Source organism: Anser cygnoides, chromosome 23 (assembly GCF_040182565.1).
Source record: "Anser cygnoides isolate HZ-2024a breed goose chromosome 23, Taihu_goose_T2T_genome, whole genome shotgun sequence".
NCBI classification, from domain to species: domain Eukaryota; kingdom Metazoa; phylum Chordata; class Aves; order Anseriformes; family Anatidae; genus Anser; species Anser cygnoides.
Window position 1 is genome coordinate 8,579,719 of NC_089895.1, and position 18,749 is coordinate 8,598,467.

General features: G+C 44.6%; 2 protein-coding genes across 7 annotated transcripts; one reads left to right on the plus strand and one right to left on the minus strand.

Moving 5' to 3' along the window:
- Nucleotides 1–205: 205 nt before the first annotated feature.
- Nucleotides 206–5,273, minus strand: TNFRSF9 (TNF receptor superfamily member 9). Of its 2 annotated transcripts, none has more exons than XM_048067647.2 (7): nucleotides 5,141–5,273; nucleotides 4,942–5,058; nucleotides 4,545–4,682; nucleotides 4,028–4,094; nucleotides 3,792–3,928; nucleotides 3,437–3,571; nucleotides 206–1,643 (listed from the first exon to the last, which is right to left on the minus strand). In XM_048067647.2, the coding sequence occupies exons 1-7, from the start codon at nucleotides 5,268–5,270 to the stop codon at nucleotides 1,519–1,521; spliced, it is 849 nt and encodes a 282-aa protein (XP_047923604.2). In that variant the 5' UTR covers nucleotides 5,271–5,273; the 3' UTR covers nucleotides 206–1,518. The 2 variants fall into 2 exon arrangements, with proteins under 2 accessions (XP_047923604.2, XP_066838159.1); XM_066982058.1 differs by having other exon boundaries at nucleotides 4,545–4,701; nucleotides 4,838–5,058.
- Nucleotides 5,274–5,337: 64 nt separating this feature from the next.
- On the plus strand, nucleotides 5,338–15,241 carry PARK7 (Parkinsonism associated deglycase). 5 transcript variants are annotated; one of them, XM_048067389.2, is made up of 7 exons: nucleotides 5,338–5,469; nucleotides 9,060–9,194; nucleotides 9,805–9,906; nucleotides 10,555–10,614; nucleotides 11,462–11,531; nucleotides 13,790–13,876; nucleotides 14,790–15,241. In XM_048067389.2, exons 2-7 carry the CDS (start codon nucleotides 9,105–9,107, stop codon nucleotides 14,948–14,950), a joined length of 570 nt encoding a protein of 189 aa, XP_047923346.2. In that variant the 5' UTR covers nucleotides 5,338–5,469; nucleotides 9,060–9,104; the 3' UTR covers nucleotides 14,951–15,241. The 5 variants fall into 5 exon arrangements, with proteins under 5 accessions (XP_047923346.2, XP_013054050.2, XP_066838161.1 ...); XM_013198596.3 differs by lacking the exon at nucleotides 5,338–5,469 and adding an exon at nucleotides 6,029–6,214; XM_048067391.2 differs by lacking the exon at nucleotides 5,338–5,469 and adding an exon at nucleotides 6,853–6,959.
- Nucleotides 15,242–18,749: the final 3,508 nt, after the last annotated feature.

Genomic DNA, 18,749 nt, shown 5'->3' on the forward strand with positions numbered 1-18,749 from the left:
TCATACCTAATGTGTGGATTAGAAACTAATCACAGGCAGAACTATTTTAGCCGGTTCTAAAATATCCTCCCCAGTTGTAAAGGCCACTCTTTGATTTATAAATATTGGTGGGTTTTCATATGTCCTATCTGTGTCTTTAAGTTTTTGTGAACTTGGCTTACTAGTCACTTATTTCTTATGAACAGAGATGAAAGGAGACTTAGACTAGGGACTCAAAACAAATAATTTATTTAAATATACTTAACTTTACAGTTCAGGGTTACTACACTTATTTCCTAACGTGTATAAGAAGTTACAAAAAAGGAAATTTATCAAAATTAGTAAGCATGGTTTGGTGAAAATAACCTATCTTGATTTTGTGCTGAATGGAGAGATGGGCTGTTATTCTTCAAACACAACAGCATCCTTCTCTAAGCTGGAATCACGTAGGAAAATCACCCTTTACCCGACAGGTTGGTGGGTTTTCATTCTATTTTTGAACAACATTTACTGAAGAAATAAAATAAAATATTTGGTTTTGAAAAAGGTTAAAAATGATGTCATTGCCATGACTCAAACATTCATTTTCTTTTTTCTCTTTAAGACCAAAGTAACAGTAATTGATCAAAAAGACAGATACACTGATGTTAAAATCTTTCCAACCTCAGAGTTACAGAAATAGTACCAGAAATGTATCGCGTTCTACATATACCTCATCTACAATGTACATAATATATTTACATCACCTAAAAGATCAAAGCTGAATGATGTAGAACAGAAGGTGTTACAGTCCAGCTGCACAGTAACATCCCTTTCTAAGAGCAAGTCAACCACAGCTTTTCTCAGAGTTTCCGCTACCTCTTTTAAGGCAATCACCAGAATACAACAGCAGACAAAAACTATTATAAAACACATTACAGCTCTAGATTTTTATATCTTCCTCTCTCCTACATAAGGAGGCGTGTGGTGGTCAGGCCAGGTATCTGTTTCCACGTCTGATAGCAACTGAAAATCTGAAACGAGATCTATCTGTAGCTGCAAAAGGAACCCAACGCTGTTGGGTTTGAGCCATGATATAGGAGGAGCTGCAGCTCTACACTCGAGGACAGCTGAGCTGGTAACAGCAATAGAGAGACCATGAGTGTCACATGTAGCTCTCCAATGTGCTACTGATCTCCTTTTTAGTGACAAATGCTTTCAGACTGCATGTACATTATGGGTCAGACATCATTTATCAGAGGAAGGAGAAGGCCATACTGCCTTCTCTTATCTCTTTTAAGCGCAGTACTACATTTAGATCAAGCACTACTTCTTAGAAATATGATTCCTAGTGCTAGATAAAGAAAGTCAACAAACTAGATATTTTTATATATTTTTACTTTTTTAAGAATTAGGAAAGCTATGTTTTTTTCCTTCCTCGCTGGGCTATGTACCACTCTGAAATTTACAGATTATGTTTCCTCCCTATTTATGTAAACAGGTTCTTGTTCTGTGTTCTAAAAAGAAACACAAATATGGTTGACCTGGACAGTCCAATTCCTAATTCTCCAAAAGATCTCTGAATTCTGTGGATTTGCCACAGTCCTGATATTCACCTTGTTCTTCTTCAGGAAAGCGGCAGCTGCAGGCATCTTCCTGAACTGATTGTTCAGGTGTAGTATGCACTAAAGAAAAAGAGCAAATGTTCACTTTCTGTTGTTTTTATTCTGCCATCCTACTTCACTCTTCCTCAAGTCACAACTGCAGGAAGTCAACAAGAATTATTTTTCCACGTGATTCCATAATTTGGCATGAAATTATTTCTCAACAACACTATTTCTAATAAAACTAATTTATAATACTTTGTTTTCCCTAATGCAACAGCTGCTGCTTGTACTGTTTGCCACAAGGATGAAAGGAAGACTAACTTGGAATTGTTGTTTTTTTGTTTGTTTATTTTTGTCTGAGTAACATTCTCTCCTGTATTCAGAATTACCCTAGAAAATCAACCCCTTAGCTGTTAGGAGAAATTTAAAATCAGAACAACAACAAAAACAACCTTGCTATTTTCTTCTAGTTGCTAGTTTGAAGGGTAACTATAGTATTAGCTTTTTTAATAAAACAACTAGGTATGCAGGGCAGTGCAAAAGAGTGACATGTACATGCTTACTGAGACACAATTTAGAAGTCTCAAGATCATAGACTCATAGAACATCCTGAGTTGGAAGGGATCGACAAGGCTCAAGTCCAACTCCTATCTCCACACAGGACCACCCATCCCCTCCTGTCCAAGTCTTTTGCTTCCAGTTAATTTTAAGATAATACATAGTTTTGCTAACAGCTCTGTCAGTGTCAGCTGCAAAGGACTGGGAGAAAAGTCCTGATTGGGAACACTTATGAAACTGCAAGCAAACTTTCTTCTGGTAGCTTAACTTATGATTACAGTCACTTTCCATTACCCAAGGTAATATGGGCTAGTATTCTCCAAATAATTTGAAAGCTTAGGTAATATAGGTACTGTACAGTTCACTCTAAATGCAAAAAAAACAAGTTTTTGGTAGAGCCAAACTAGAGCTTGATAAACTGTTGGCTGCAATTCATCTCATCTTTGTGTAGTAATCTTGTGCTTCCTCAGAGGGCTTTTTAGCTCTCAGAGGGCAGTGCTAGATTCAGGCTGGTTCTGCATCTCTTTAGCAGCACGTCCCAACTGCTACTACAGTGCAGACCTGACTCCAGCTTTGGGTGCAAATAAGACAGCCAGGCTCTTTTCAGTGATGCCCGCTGCCGTGACAAGGGGCAACGGGCGCAAAGTGGAATGCAAGAGGTTCCATCTAAACATCAGGAAGCACTTTGTTACTGTGCAGGTGACTGAGCACTGACACAAGTTGCGCAGAGAGCTTGTGGAGTCTCCTCGTTTGGAGATCTTCAAAAGCTGCCTGGAGATGGTCCTAGGCAACCTACTCTGAGTATCTCTGAGCTGGACCAGCTCAGAGTCTCTGAGTTGGACCAGCTGACCTTCAGAGGTCCCTTCCAACCTTAAAAATTCTGACTGATAACCCCACTTCTACTGAAGCCAAACTTCAGAGATACTGACTCCAGGTCACTGATACTGTTTCTGAGCAGACAGAAATGGAAGGTGCTATTGCAGTGCATGCCAAGGATGGTACTTGGAAGTGATAGAACTGACCTTTAAATTAGATTAGTAAAGCTCAGTTAAGCTTTTCCACCTGCACGGATACTTCACTTCTATGGATATGCTTGCAGTTATCCTGTAATACTGCTAAAACACCCACTGATAATTAAGAGTTTTTTTTGTAATAAAAATAACAAAATTAATTCTCCTTTCAGTTACTATTTCAAACTTCTAGAAGGAAAAAAAAATTATCTGCAACTTTTAAAGAGACTTCAAAAACGTGGATTCCTGATTTCTGCCTAGTTTCAAAAAGATAAATGAAATTGAGGAGCGTATCTATCTTACTTTTCTTGAAGACAGCATGTAGTTTCTTTTTCTGCCAGATGCTGAAGCATACACATGAAGGTAGCAGAAATACCATGCACAACAGCCCAGCTACAGCAAGAGAAATTCTGATAATGTCCATCTGGATATTCTTCCCTAGGAAGCAAACAACAGTCTTTAAGAAGTGCTACAGAGCAAAATTCTACTGCACTTGAATTAGTTGACCTTCTTGTCTCCATTTCAACATGGCTGCTTCTATATTAATCTTGCAAAATGGGTATGAGAAAGGACTCCTGCTTTAAACAGTAAGTGAAAAAGCTATAGTAAGTTGGTGATAATTCCTCAGCTCCGTAAGCAATACTACACAGTGACTCACCTGGCACAGTGACAAAAAGTGGAATCCCAGGAGAAGTGGTAGATAGAATAGTGGCTAAAGTGGGATTATCTGAAGTATGTTTGCAAACCACATCTTTTGCTGCAGTTCCAGGCTCCACAACCTGGTTTGCTGAGCACCTGAAAGACATTTAAAGGGAAGAAAAAGAAAAAAAAAAAGAAAAAAAGTCATGGAGAGAAGTCCAGTCAAGCTACAGCATTTATTTTTAGCTTACTTACTTTGTCCAGTTTTTACAGGAGCCATTTGGCTGATCATTAAAAGTTCCATAGTGGCAAGTCTGGCAACCTTCAACAGACAAGGAGAGGTATGTTTTTACAGGATGAGCATACAGAACAACATGTGAAACATTATTTTTAACAGCTTAGAGTAACTATGATCTACATTCACAGAATTACTATTCTCTTTATCTTATTATGTTGCTCTAAGCATTCATGGCAAGTCCTTCCCTGTGCCCATCCCTGTGAGCTATGTACTAGTACAGTACTTGGATACAGTTTCCTACTACATGCTGGCAACAAAAGAAGTGACATGCCAAGGGAACCAACTGGTGCATGATTTCAGTGGGCTTGTCTGCTACCGCGCTCACTCCACGCAGCGTGCAAACTGCTGAACAGCACCAGCAGCTTTTATCTTAGGACGTTCTTGCTGTAATTCTTTAAGAGACGTGCAAGAGGCCGTGCTGTGTAAGGTGCCGGGGATGCAAACGTATTAAGCTAGCAGGGAAGGCAATCTTACCGCTCCCAGCGCTCTCCTCACCCACGCCACAGCTTCTGTCACACCGGGAGCAGCCGTCGCCACTGCATCGGTACCCCTCCTTGCAGGTGCACTCGGCATCGCTTTTTGGTGAGCACGCTTTTAAATACCTGAATCTTCCTGGAAGGTGCAAACGAACCTGATGTTACAAAAAAAAAAACAAATACACGAAAACTAGTGCAGCAAAGGCCTGGGACCTTTACTCTTATAGAAATTAAAGCTGGTCAGTTCAGCGAGATGCATCATCTTACTTCACTGGTAACATCTCCACTTACAACGGCATGACAAATGTCGTCTTTCCTTTTTTTTTTTTTTTTCCCCCAATCTAGGCGGAGGTTAAACCTCGCCGCCGCGTCCGGACCCCACCGCCTCCCGGTACCTTCGCACTTGCGGCATAGCGTGCAGCCCCTGAGTCCCGCGGCGCTGGAGAAGGTGTCGGGCGGGCACTGCCGGCAGCCCGCGCCCCGCCCGCAGCCCGCGCTCACCACGAAGGTACCTGCAGGCCGAGACAGACAGACGCTGCAGAGGGGCCGCGCCCGGCACCCCGCGGCGCGGCCCGGCCCGGCCCTCGCCCTCACCCGCCGGGCAGTCGGCGCCGCAGGGCGCGGCGGCCGCGGGCCCCGGGCTCAGCGCTAGCGCGAGCAGCGCCGCCGGCAGAAGCGCCCGCGCGCGGCTGGCCTGCGGCGGCCGCGCTGCTGCGGCTCCCATGGGGTCGGTGCGCGGCGGCGCGGACGGCTGGAGTGCGCGCGGGGCGGCGGGCGCCGGCCCTTAGGGGCAGCCCCCGGCGGGCTCGGCTGCGTCAGCCCGGGGGCGGCGGGGAAACCCCGGGCGGCGGGGGTTTCCGGCCTGCCGGCGCGACCCCCGACTCTGCCGGGCAACGCCCGCCGCCCCCTGCCGGGGCTTCCCGGTGAGTCCCGCGCGGAAACCCCGCGGTGGGCCCGGAGGTCCGGCCCGTCCTCGCCGCGAACCGGTCGCTGGGCACGTCCCGGCCCGAGGGATGCGGTAGGGACGGCCCTGGGAGGCAAAGGGGACGCATTGCAACCGAGCCCGGAAACGGCTCCCCGGTCGCGGCGGAGAGAAGTCGGTGTGCCGAGCCAGCGCGCAAGTACGATACAAAGCGCGAAGCACGCGCGGCCCTGCGGGCGCCGCAGCCCGAGGGGAAGCGTCCCTCAGGCGCTCAGCGCCGCCCCGGGCAGGTCCCAGCCCGGTGCCGCGGGCTGGGCCGGGCCAAGCGCGGCGGTGCCAGGGAAACCGAGCCCCAAAGAGGCCGTCGGGCGGCCCCGGGCGCGTCCCCGCCGGCGGGAGCGGAGGCACGAGGACTGGAGGCCCCGCCCCTGCGGCTCCCCGCGGCAGGTCCCCGCGTGCGTCAGCGCCGCGGCCTGTCCGGCGGCGGGAGCGCGGGGCTGGCCGCGCGTGCGAGGAGGCGGCGGGGGCGGGCGCGGTGTCCAGCGCGCGCTCGTGCGCACGAAACCTTTCTCCACCGCCGTGGGCAAGGGGCAGAAGCTGCACGCGTGCCCGGGAGGGCTTCCAGCCGGGTCCTTTGCTGTGCATCACGCTTCCGGTTGGCTGACCCGTGCTTCTGTGCCAGGGCTTTCACGGCCCCGTCACTGGAGAACCGGTGAATGAAGTGATTGCCGGCACCTGCCAGCTGGGTGAGGGACTGCGCTGGGTCTGGCTGGGACGGAGTTAACTTTCCCTGCAGCAGCCCATGCAGTGCTGTGCTCTGCACTCGTCGCTAGAACAGCCCTGGTGTCACCCCAGCGTTGTGTCTATTGCCGCACGCTGCTGGCACCGCATCAGGACGCCCTCCAAGGCCCCCGGAGCCACCAGGCTGCGGGTGGGCAAGTGATGGGGAGGGGACATCACCAGGGCAGCTGAGCTAAGCCGACCAAAGGGATATTCCGTGGCATGTGGGGGTCACACTCAGCAATCAAAGGTGGGGAAGGGGGAGGGGGTCCTTATGAGGATGTCTGTCCTCCCAAACAAATGCTATGCGTTTTGAGGCCCTGCTTCCCAGGACATGGCCGAACATCGCTCGTTGATGGGAAGTAGAGAGTAACTGAGTAACTGCTTTTCTCTCTCTGTGCTTCCGCGCGGCCTTTGCTTTTTTTTTTTTTTTAATTTTTTTGAGAGCTGCCTGAGGGAAAACAGAAGCAGCTTGTTTTGAAGCCACGTAACTTGTGATTGTGCTGCTGTGAGTGGGTGATACGTGAGAAAAACGGTATTTCGTAAGTCGAAAAGGAGAGACGAGTAACCGTGGCAAGGGTAGGTGCAAAGCTTTCCGCGGGGCGGCGAGGCGCGGAGCCGCGCAGGGGGGCGGGCGCGGGCCGAGCGCCGGGTCCTGCCCGAGGCGGGGCGGGGGCGGGGCCGTGTAGCGTCGACCGCGCTGCGGCTGAGGTGAGTCGGCGCTGCCGCCCGCGCGGGGCTCGGCGGGGCGCCGGGCCGGGCCGGGCCGGAGGAGCCCCCCGGGGGGGTGGCGGGCGGGGAGCCGGCTGCCGACTGCCCTTCGCGGAGGGTGTGGGGTTCGCGAGGCCGATTAGAGAGGTGCCGGGAGGCCCGGAGGCCTGCCGGGAAGTCTTGGAGCCTGGCGGCGGTCGCGGGCGGGGTGAGAAGGTCGCTTTCTTGTCCTCCTGGCTGAGCTAATGACCCGAAAATATCTATTGCCTGTGGTAACTGCTGGTCAGGACATTGGAAAGTGATTTTTTTGTTGTTGTAGTCGTTTTTTTTTTCTAGCCAGCCTTTCTAGAGTTTGTGATTCAGCCATCTGCCAAAAGCTACCATCTTGAGCAAATTGCATGTACTGCGCAGGGGAATATATTTAGCTTAAAGATGTGGGGCAGCCTGTGCTCTTGCTGGCGCTGAGAAGCAAACAGACTTGTATTTGATGTGCATAGATAGCCTGTTGAATGAAATGGCTGCCATGTCTGCATAGCTTGGTTCTACCTTCTCAGAAAGCTTAATCTTACCCTAGTAGTATTTACGGCATGACAGATATTCACATATGCACCCCCATATCGGAACAGTACTAAAACCGAGCAATCTGTCAGTATATCAGAATAAATGTCCAAGGATGGTAGGGAAAGGTTAGGGAAAAGAGTAAAGGTTTCAGGATCAGATGCCTGTTTGCATCTAAAGAGCCAATGAAAGAGAGGGATACAAACTACTTACCTAGAGTATTTTTCCCCATTAATTAGTAGATGCAGTATTTCTGCATTGTGGCTATTCAAGGTGTCTGATTCTAGTTAGTCAAATCTGTAAGAAAAATTGTCACAATAAGCATACACCATCCAGAAGAGCTCCTGCATATCTCTGGGCTGTCCTGAAATCACTGCTGATGATGTGACTTCAGTGTACTTGCTCAGTTGGCCTTGTGTTGGACAGTACATAAAACCTCACTAAAAGTGGGATTTGACACTCTGAATTTTCCTGCTGAGGCTGGTTCTCTATGCTGGAGGGCATTCTGCTATATGCTATTGCATTCTAGAGATTGTCTTTCAAAAAGAGGCTAGCTGTAAGGACAAAACCTGAAAATACATGAAGTTGAAGCAGGGTGAGGGGATAGTTTTCTTTGGTGAAGACAACTAAGTGTGGATCTCATTTTGAGAAGAGCTTCCAGGTACTCCGTGTGCATTTCTGGGTGGAAATTCCTTAAATAAGAAAAAAAATCTGTCTCATAGAGTTAATGATCTGTGAAATGCCTTCTTTCACATCATAGATGCTTTCAAAGACTTCTGTCAGACCAGTATAAGTTGATGTGTGTTTTTACACGGTGTAGTTAAAGTTACTTTAACTTAACCTTCCAGTGGAAATTTGGTCACTCACCTCAATGTGAATTTAGGAGGTAAAAAAAAAAAACTTCTTAAGCCTAGTTTTTTCCATTTGCTAAATTCTGTGGTCTGCTTCCCCACACATGTGCACACATTTCTCCCCCACAAAATTGTGAAATACCCAGAAAATCTATTGCTCAGGGTTTGCAGGGGCACTGATAGAGTCATTGTAAGTCACAGGAAACTTAATAAAGTGTGCTGTGCGGAAACTAAATACCAGACATGAGGTCAAAGCTCATACAAGCTCTTTTTGTAAATGTTGACCTGGGTAGGAGTCAGTAGTCTGGGTATGAGTGAGGGTGTGCAAATTGAAAATAACCCTGCCACCCACCTTGAGCCCTTCTCTCTGGCAGACTGAATTCATGTAAAGTCTTGATCTGGCCAAGTTGTTTCTTGTTCTGGTGCCGATGGCCTGTGTCTCCCAGTGCACAAATGGTTTAATCCCTTAGTATTGCAATTATTTATAAAAAGCTCTTTGGTTAAATAAGACTGCTTTGAATATCAGTTAAAGTTAGTGAACAGTTTTGACATCGCTTAAATGGAAGGTAATGTAAAAAATGCAAATTACTTGCTGCTAAACTTTACTGTTAGGAAGGATTTGTACTAAGGGATTTGCTTTTTAACCATATCACTCTCTGTCTCTCTGCCTGTCTTCACCCCAACCCCTTAGCCTCTTTTTTCACTGACTTCTCACTCAACAGCAGCCCCTTAAGACATGGCCTCGAAAAGAGCATTGGTAATTCTGGCAAAAGGGGCAGAGGAAATGGAAACTGTAATCCCCACTGATGTTATGAGAAGAGCTGGGGTGAGTATGCAGACAATGAAAAGTCTTTTAATGAGTGCATGGTGAAGTGAAAATCTTTGCCGCAAATTAATGTTCATTGCTGGGAGTTTAAGGTGTAGTCTGTTGCATACGGTGAAAGTTTATCTGTGCCTTCTTACTGGTTAGAAATATTTGTGCTGTGCTCCGAATAAGCATACATAATAAGTTACGTTTGTGCTAAAGAAACCTTTAAAATATGAGCCTGAGGTTAAAAGTGAACTAGAGCAGATGTTTCAAGTAAATCTTACCCTATCAAAAACCATATCTACTCCCATGAATAGCAGTAGGGTGGTTTTTTGTTTTGTTTTGTTTTTATTGTAGGCATCTGACCATCCCAGTATTCATCAAGCTCATGACATTACATAATTCTCCTTGAGCTTTTAAAATTGTGTTATTAACTTGAATTCTACCTAGTGGAATGTTCTTTGTTAACTTTTGTATCTGTAGTTGTACACAATATAGTTTAAGTGTTGCTCTGTTTTTGCCAGCTTTTAATATTGCTTGGCTCATTTTATGTACCATTTCAAAACTAATAGCTAAGAAAAATGTCCTAAATTCTTGAATTGTAATGATATATATATTCTTCTGTTAGATCAAGGTGACGGTTGCAGGCCTAACAGGAAAAGATCCAGTGCAGTGCAGTCGAGATGTCTTCATTTGTCCTGATGCCAGTCTAGAAGATGCCAGAAAAGAGGTTGGTCATCACCTCGATTTGGTATAATGATCAATAAGGCTTTTCTTACAGTTTCAGGAATGAATTCTTAAAGCTTATACGTTACCTTTAGGGATATATTGTGTGTTACCTTCGCTCTGTGCCGTAGTGACTCACAGAACTGCCCATCCTGCAGTGCAATTGTCCCTTCAGTGTTGTTCTACTTCACAGCATGCCAAGATCAGATTTCATAATTCTGAACAGGTATTTTTTTTTTTGTGCAGTGTCAAACATAGAGCTTTATTTTTCACATTCATCAGCATGCCAGAATACCATGATTTGGAACAACAAAATCTTCTGATGGAAAGCTAAGCAACGGTTTAGTAGGTTCAGCAAAAACACTTGTCCTCACAGTGCATGAGCTGCGGTTTGCTTGCTGAAGCTCTTAAATTCACTAGGCTTAGAAGTTTGTTCTGTGACAGACTTCATCAATAATAGGCTGCTCCTGGAACAGGAAATAATATGTTGTTCCATAATTGGATCTACCTCTGTGCTCTTGAAGTGTCATTCAGTGGAAAAAAAGGCAGATCCCTTTGCCTCTCACCTGACTAAGCTGTAGTGTCCTTAAAACAATGGGACAAATATACCAGCCTCTGTTCAACAGAATAGTTTTATCTTTTGTTTGTTTAGGGGCCTTACGATGTCATTGTCCTGCCTGGAGGCAACCTTGGTGCTCAAAACTTGTCAGAGGTAAAGTGCTGGTATTTTAAAGGTTCATCAGCATTCTCATGGGTAGTAGGTGGTCTGCACTTGTTTACTAGTTCTTCAAGTTCAGTACAGCATCTGAAAATTCTCTTCTGAGTAAATGAGTAAGAGGTAAGTAATTGTTAATCTTACGCCTTCTTGCATATATACTCTATAAATTCTTGGATTTGAGTGCCTAGTTAAGCTGAGCAAAAATGGAAGACTGCTCAATATTGTGCGAAGGCCTTTCTTCATAATCTTATGAAGGTGAAACAATTGCAAATGAAGACTTAGTTCCATGAAGCTTGAAACAGGCCAAACCCAGAGGACTCTTTGTTCCTTTACTCAAGAAGTCTCTCTCTGGTGCAAAACTGTTGTGGTATTTATACCATGTGGAAGGCAGGCAGACAAATGAGTGAATCTGTCAAATAGCACTTGGATAATATCACACAGTTTGTAAGCCCTGGAATGTGAGACAAATATCTGTTATAAATCTTTTTAAGAATGATGCAAACTGTCTGGAGGTAGCTTGTGAATGCTCTGTCCTATTTGTCTCATGAAGTTCTTGAACAGTGACTTCCTGTGGCCGTAGAATAGCCTGCTTTTATGTAGGTTGAGGATTTCCTTGTAGTTCCTCCTGATTTCCTTGCAAATTCTTTGTGGGGCAAGTATTTATTGGTTTCAGTTTTTCTTCCTCCCCTTAATGTTTTCATTGCCGTCTGTCCTGAGGTAGGATGGAGAGTTGTCAGCTGTTTCTCTCTGTAAATCTTGCTCACAAATTTGCAATGGAAAATATTTCAACCATGCTTCATATAATCAACCCAAATCAATGACTTCTTGTATCTTTATACAGTCTTCTGCTGTTAAAGACGTTTTGAACGATCAGGAAAGCAGAAAAGGCCTGATAGCTGCTATATGCGCAGGTTAGTCAATAAAACGTCTTGCTTTGTAAAATATTTGGATATTGAAACTTGGATATACTTGAAGGGGCATACGGACAGTTACCCTGGCTTAGGAATCTTTATTCCTGTAACTTAGTAGCAGGAATTTGTACTATATGCAAACACTAATTTGAACATTTGAATTTTGTGCAAACTTAGCAGGAGGAGGTCTATGGAGTATTGTGAATAATTAACCTGCAAGTTCTGCAGTTCTGCTTGGTACCCGGTTCTTTCCAATCAGTTAGGTTAGTGTCTTAAAAATAAAGTTCTAGTTTTTTTTTTTTTCAAAATACTTGCTTATTCTGACGATCTTTCTGTAAGGACACAGTGCTGGCAGAACATCATTACTATAAATTTGTCTCGCACCTCCTCTTCTGCCCTTTAGCTTCAGAAGGAAGGCTGTAAATATAGAATTACAGACTCACTCTTCCTCAGCTGCGTGGAAGCACAAGATGGAATCACTCTGTGGAGAGGGTTGTCTGTTTACATATTCTGAACAGCCAGATATCTCGTTAATTTCTTCATGAAATTTGTATGTATAAGAAAAAAAAATGAACAATAACTGCCAATATTCCCAAGTGTTGTGGTTTACCCTGGCAGGTGGCTAAGCACCACACAACTGTTGATTACTTTCCCCCTGCCCAGTGGGATGGGGGAGAGAATCGTGGGGGGGAAAAAATGATTAAAAAAAAAAAAAAAAAAGTGGGTTGAGATAAAGACAGTTTAATAGGACAGAAAACGAAGGGAAAATAATGATTAAAAAATATACAAATCAAGTGATGCATAATGCCATTGCCTATTTGCTGCTGACTTTTGCCCAGCCAGACCCTGAGCAGTGGCAGACTCCCTACACCCCCCAAGCCAACTCTGCCCCCTCCCTCCTCCCCCCCTCTCCCCAACTCCCCCGTTTTTATTGTTCACTGTGAGGTCATATGGTGTGGAATATCCAACTGGCCGGTTGGGGTCATCTGTCCCCTCCCAGCCTCTTGTGCATTCTCCTAGCCTCCTTACTGGCAGAACAGCCATGAGAAGCTGAAAGGTCATTGACTTAGCGTAAGCGCTGCCCTGCAACAACTAAATCATCAGTGTGTTATCAACATTATTCTCACCCTAAAAGCACCAGCTACTAAGAAGAAAATTAAATATCCCAGCCAAAACCAGAACAGCAATTGAACTGAGAGATTGGCCTAGGTATGTGTAGGCAAGTATAAGGAGAGTGATGATGAGTGTATAAAATACATTCTAACAGAGTGTATTTATGGAGTATTTTTTAACTCTTTTGGGAATCTGGTATATAGCTGTTGTTTTGTTTTGGTTTTGTTCCTCAGTTTTGCAATATGCATACAGAGTTGTGAATATTCTTGAATTTGGCAGTGGTAGTCTTCTACTCTTCTATCCATATTTGTTTCAGAACAATTACAAATTCTCAGTTGCCCAGTAAAGGCTTTTGCTTGTAAACAGGAGAGTTCATTTATCTTGGGTATAATGCTTCTCAGAGCTGATTTCTAGCTGAACACAAGATAATTTCCTGGACTATATCTGAAATGAATCAAATGTGCAGAAATGAAACTTGCATCAGGCAAATCCTATATTCAGTTTCTTTTGGAATTCCCCTAAGGATTTTCTGTTGGGTGACCTAATAAGACTTTACACAAATTCCTTCCTCAATTCAGGCCAAGGAGGAAGTGAAGAAAAGAAGAGAGACTGTTAAAACCCAAAACTTAGCGGTTAGCCCATCATCTGTACAAAACACTGTTTGGCATACAATTCCAACATGTAACGGCCTTTTCAAGTGAAATTTTATCTGTTAGGTCTCTAAAGTCAAGACTCAACATTGTAGTAAGATAAACGTACCTAGTTAATGTTCAGATTACAATATAGACTCTTCATTACTTAACTTCAAGCAGTTTTAAATAAAAAGTGCAGTGGCCATTGCTCTTGATTCTTTCATAAGGCAGCACAGTCACTGGTAGGACAGGTGTTTAAACTGAGTGTTCTCTAAACTTTCTTTGTTCTTCATATGCTTCTCTGTACAAGACATTTTATGTAATAGAATGGGAGAGAGTATACAGCTATGTTCTTTTTGAGGCTTTTTGCTTCAGAGGTAAAGTCAGCGTCAATTTTATAAGTAGTCTTCCCACAGTGAGATTTGGGCCTTTGAGGGCCTAGTGCCTGAATGTATGTTCTTAAGTGTTTGTAGAAGAAAAGTTCCTCACAGATGCAACTCTGTGTCCATACAGGTCCTACTGCCCTTCTGGCACATGGGATAGGGTTTGGAAGCAAAGTCACAACGCATCCTTTGGCCAAAGATAAAATGATGAATGGAGGTACGTAATTAATTTTATAGGTTTCTCTCTAAACCCTTCTCAGAAATTATTTTCTTCATTTAAAGAAAGACAAATAACATTTGTATCTTATTTTGTATCTCTGAATTTCCTTAGTTCTTTCATACACATAATCAAAATTCGACTGAATATGCTAAGACTGTATCTCCAAGTCAGTTTAACCTGAAAATACAAGGCTATATTGACATTCCCAAAATACGCTGCTGCAGTCATGCTGGGAGCATTTTTCTCCCTGTCTTCATGAAGGCAGAGCTACCTCTTGCCATTTTGGTTCTTTGCCTCAACAGTCCCAACAGCAAACCCTGGGAGCACCTGTACTGCTTTCCCATTGGTAGTGCTTTGATGCTATGAGCAGCTGGTGGGCCCATCTTTATTTCTCATACCTAAAGAAGGCGCTGTTAAAGCACTATTAAGAAGTCATTCTGTGAGCATTAACAAATCTGGAAGTGTGCAGGAGATGGCAAGATTCCTCCAGTTTCTTCTGCATGCATTTGGAAAACAGAAAGTTGTGAACAGATGTACAAATGCAGTCTGACTTCCAAAAATAACCCCATGGGAGCCAAGAGGCACAGCGAGCGCTTCTCAATGAGCTTGTGTGCTCACATGCCATGTGAATAAGCTGGCAGCTCCCAAGGGGCCATTTTCCTCTCTGAGGACCACATGCAGCAATGGCTTGCTTGGTTCTGGAGGGACAGGGATGCAGAACCCAGAGTGGGCTTGGCCCACATAGGTGTTTGAGATGCATACTGTAGAGCGTGATGATGTCGTCAGAGGTGAACACTGCTCAGTTGCCATAGCCTGTGGGCAGTGCCCTGTGGCAGACAGCTCTGTGGCGTCAGCGGCACTGCGCTGGAGACTGATTCTCTTTCTATTCTGTCACCACCACCACCCCCAGCTCACTACTGCTACTCCGAGAGCCGCGTGGAGAAAGATGGGAACATCCTCACCAGCCGTGGCCCTGGTACCAGCTTTGAGTTTGGGTTGGCCATTGTTGAAACACTGATGGGAAAGGAAGTGGCTGAACAGGTGAAGGCACCCCTAATACTGAAAGAGTGAAGAGTTGGTGTGGGACAGGGTTTAGAACAATTTCAGAAGGAGAGTCTTATCCTTTGTAGAATAACAAAAAGATGCACTGTTGTAAATCCCATTTAATTGTGGTTGAAATTAGCAGCAGTACTCACCTATATTGGGACGTCTTACAAACTAGTGGTCTTTATTCCTGGATCCTGTTAGCAAAAAGCTTTATCACTAAAAAGAAGCCAGCTTTTAATAATCTTATCTCTTGGATGGCATTTAAAAAATCATATGGACAAATTTTTAGTGATAAATAAAAACGAAGCAACTCTGCTTGTGTGGTCTTTCTTTGTGTGTTTTCTCCCATCGCAGACCTGTGGCACCTTTTTACCACCATGGCTAGCAATGTACTGTTCAAAGCAATTTCTATCTAGTATTTCAGGTGGTTCTTTTGAAGTATGAGCCAAAATTCATTGTTAAATTGTAACCTAGAATTTGTTGAAAACACTATTTAGTTTGCATTGTATAAATAAGGCCAATAGGTAATCTTCATTCTAATGCAGCATGTAACTGAAGTATAAGTGGGAATGTTCTCTTATTAAGCACCCTAGAGTTCCTGTAGCTAGGAGCTTGCCCATGCCATTAATACCATTTGATTTTGTTTTCTAAATTAAATGATTGCGGATTCATCAAGCTATTTAGGCAGCTAATCATTAACATAAAGTAGGAAGTTTTGGACTTAGCAGTTTACCACCAGAAGCAGTGCTTGTTTCTGCTTATTGGAAATTAGAATTTGCTTCAAGCCTGGCTTAAGTGAGCATATGCTGGTTTAGAGGAGTTGTTGGATAGCTCTGTAGAGGAAGTAGTAAAGACATATTTCCATGAGAATTAAGAATTTGGGAATGGTTTTTGTCTATGTTACCTTTCTTGTACCAAATAACTATGTTCTGGTGTTTTCTGACTGACAGCAGTAATGCTTAACAGCACCTCAGTGGACTCTGAATTTGCCACAGCATCTGAAGACTCGGTTCTGCATACATCTGAAGTGTAGTCTGAACTTTAGAAAATGACTGCATAGGTTCCTTTATGATTGGTAATTTTAAGGGAAAACAAGTACAAGTTGCTTCTCATTTACTGCAATTTGATAATGGAATACATAGGTACTTTTGCATGCTTAGAATTAAGCAGTGTCTCTATAGTGTTAGTATTTACTGGGAGAACTCCTTTAGCTATATGCTCTTCCTCCAGTTTGTTCAGAAAAGCTTTCATGTGTCTCTAGCTTTGAAATATGCTCAAGATAAGCAAAAATTGCAATCTGTTTAAGACAGGACAGGCTTGTTCATTAAAATCTACATGTCTAACTGGTATTGCCATGCAAATGTAAACCGAATTATGGAGAGATTCTTCTGGAACCTGGAATAATCATTTGTTTTGTAAATGGGCATGATTCAGAATACAGGAGAAGCTGTGCATTTCTGGATTGTAGTACTTCATAACAGTAGAAGGAAAATATTTCTATCCTTGTATTGCATTTAGGCTTCCAGAAATCTTTTTATTATCAAGCATTTATTATTTTATTATTGTGCCCACTGGTGACAGGACAAGAGTCAGCGGGCACAAACTGAAGCACAGGAAGTTCCGTCTGAATATGAGAGAGCACTTTACTGTGAGGGTGACAGAGCACCGGAACAGGTTGCCCAGGTAGGTCATGGAGTCTCCTTCTCTGGAGATACTTAAAACCCACCTGGATGCCATCCTGCGCAATGTACTCTAGGTGATCCTGCTTGTCAGGGGTGTTGGACTAGATGATCTTCCAAGGTCCCTTCTAACCTTGGCCATTCTATGATTTACAAAGAGACCAGGAATTTGATTATACACTTTTATTTTTTATTCTGTTCTAAGACTGAGAGAGTCTACTTAACAGAAATTTGAGCATGGCCAGCAGGTCAAGGGAGGTGATCCTTCCCCTCTACTCTGCCCTGGTCAAGCCTCACCTGGAGTACTGTGTCCAGTTCTGGGCTCCCCGGTACAAAAAAGACAGAGATCTCCTGGAAAGAGTCTAGCGGAGGGCCCTAAAGATGGTACGGGGCCTGGAGCATCTTCCCTATGAAGAAAGGCTGAGAGACCTGGGTCTGTTCAGCCTTGAGAAAAGAAGAATGAGAGAGGATCTTATTAATGTTTACAAATACTTGAAGTGTGGGAGACAGAGGGATTTGGCCAATCTCTTTTCAGTGGTTTTGGTTTGGTTTGGTTTGGTTTATCCTTTCACAGGGGACTACAGAGCATTAAAACCCCTAAAATAATGAAGAAAGAAAAACGTAGCGGCAGGGGGCGCGTTAGGGGAAGCGCCAGCGCCAAGCAGGTCGGTAGCTGGTAACGGCCCCCTTCTGAACGCCTGCGACGGGAAAAGCCCGTTCCGGGCCCAGCCGGGGCGGGCCGGCAGCGCAAGCGCGCCCCCGTGCGGGGCCTGCGGGGCCTCGGCCTCTGCGGCAGCCGCGGCGGCCCCTGGCCCGCGGCACCCCCGTGGCTTTAACGCGCTGGGGAGGCGGTGTTCGCGGCGGGAGCGGAGCAGGAATTTCCTCGAGTGTGTCTACAACGAGGAGGCAGGCCTTGGCCTCTCTAGCTTTCAGTGGAAGGGTCGTGGCCGCTTGTGGTTTTCTTTGCGCGGAACATATTTAGAGGGAATATTGGCGTCTCTGAATCTCAAGGGCTGTAGCCAGCAAGACTGTCTGCATCTGGTCACGTTGCTTGAGAATGTCAGGGTGCCCTATTTATGTTGCACTGAATTTCCCAGTGTAAAGCTCAGGCATTAAATTGTAAACTGGATTGCTTATAAAACAGCAGTTTTACATATTTTACTGCTTCAGGCATGCAATAGCATCCTGCCTTACCAGGGAGACTGAGTTTGATTAAGTTTGTCCAATTAGGCTCAGATGACAGGAGAAGTATGGCCTGAGAGAGGTAGTAGGTCCAGAACACCCTGGACCAGCATCTTGAGCTTACTTCTGTGTGCCTTGTAGTGTTATCTAAAGCTAAGATTGCATTGCTGTCTATCTCACTAAAGAGGTAGTCTGGTCCTCCAGTCAACATGTTGACTGGGGAGCGATGGGGTCCATCCAGCACAGGGCATCATATGACTAATAAATCCTATAGGAGAAAATTGCATGTCTCCTCACCCCAAAGAAACATGTATGTTTAGACTCAGTCTTTAACAAAACACTAGCATTAAGTCATTTAACTTGAAGCTAGGTGCTAAACAGCTCATCCTTGCTTCAGGCTAGCTCTTCAGTTTTAGAGCCCCATGTCAGTCCTCCATCAGCCTATGTAAAAGGCAGGAACTCACCTATCACTCCACTGCCATCCATTTTTAAAAGAGTGTATCTTAGACAGGGCTGTCTGTCCCTGTGGCTTTTAATGAACTGACCACTCCATTTTCTTTTTATTATTATTATTATTTTATTTTTAAAACATGATGAGACAAGACTCTGTCAGAAGACATTCCCCTGCCCCCAGGCAAAAGCAGTTCAGGCTATTTTTAATCTAATGAGCAACAGTATCAGTCACGGTGTATGCTTGTATTCTCATCTCCTCCCTGAGTTGTTAGAAGCCTCTGCATTGCCACGTGCGTATTGGTGCACTGAAGTGATGCAGAGTCTGCATCATAATAGCAGAATGCCAATTCAAATTGCTTAAGCTCCAAGTGCAGGGGTGTGCAGCCAGGATGCAGGAAAACTTTTCCTGAATAACTTGTCAACGTGACAGATGACAAACGAAGTCACCAGGTGCAACCTAATATGTGTCTTGGGTTTCCTCTGGACCTTGCTCAACAGCCAGTAAACAA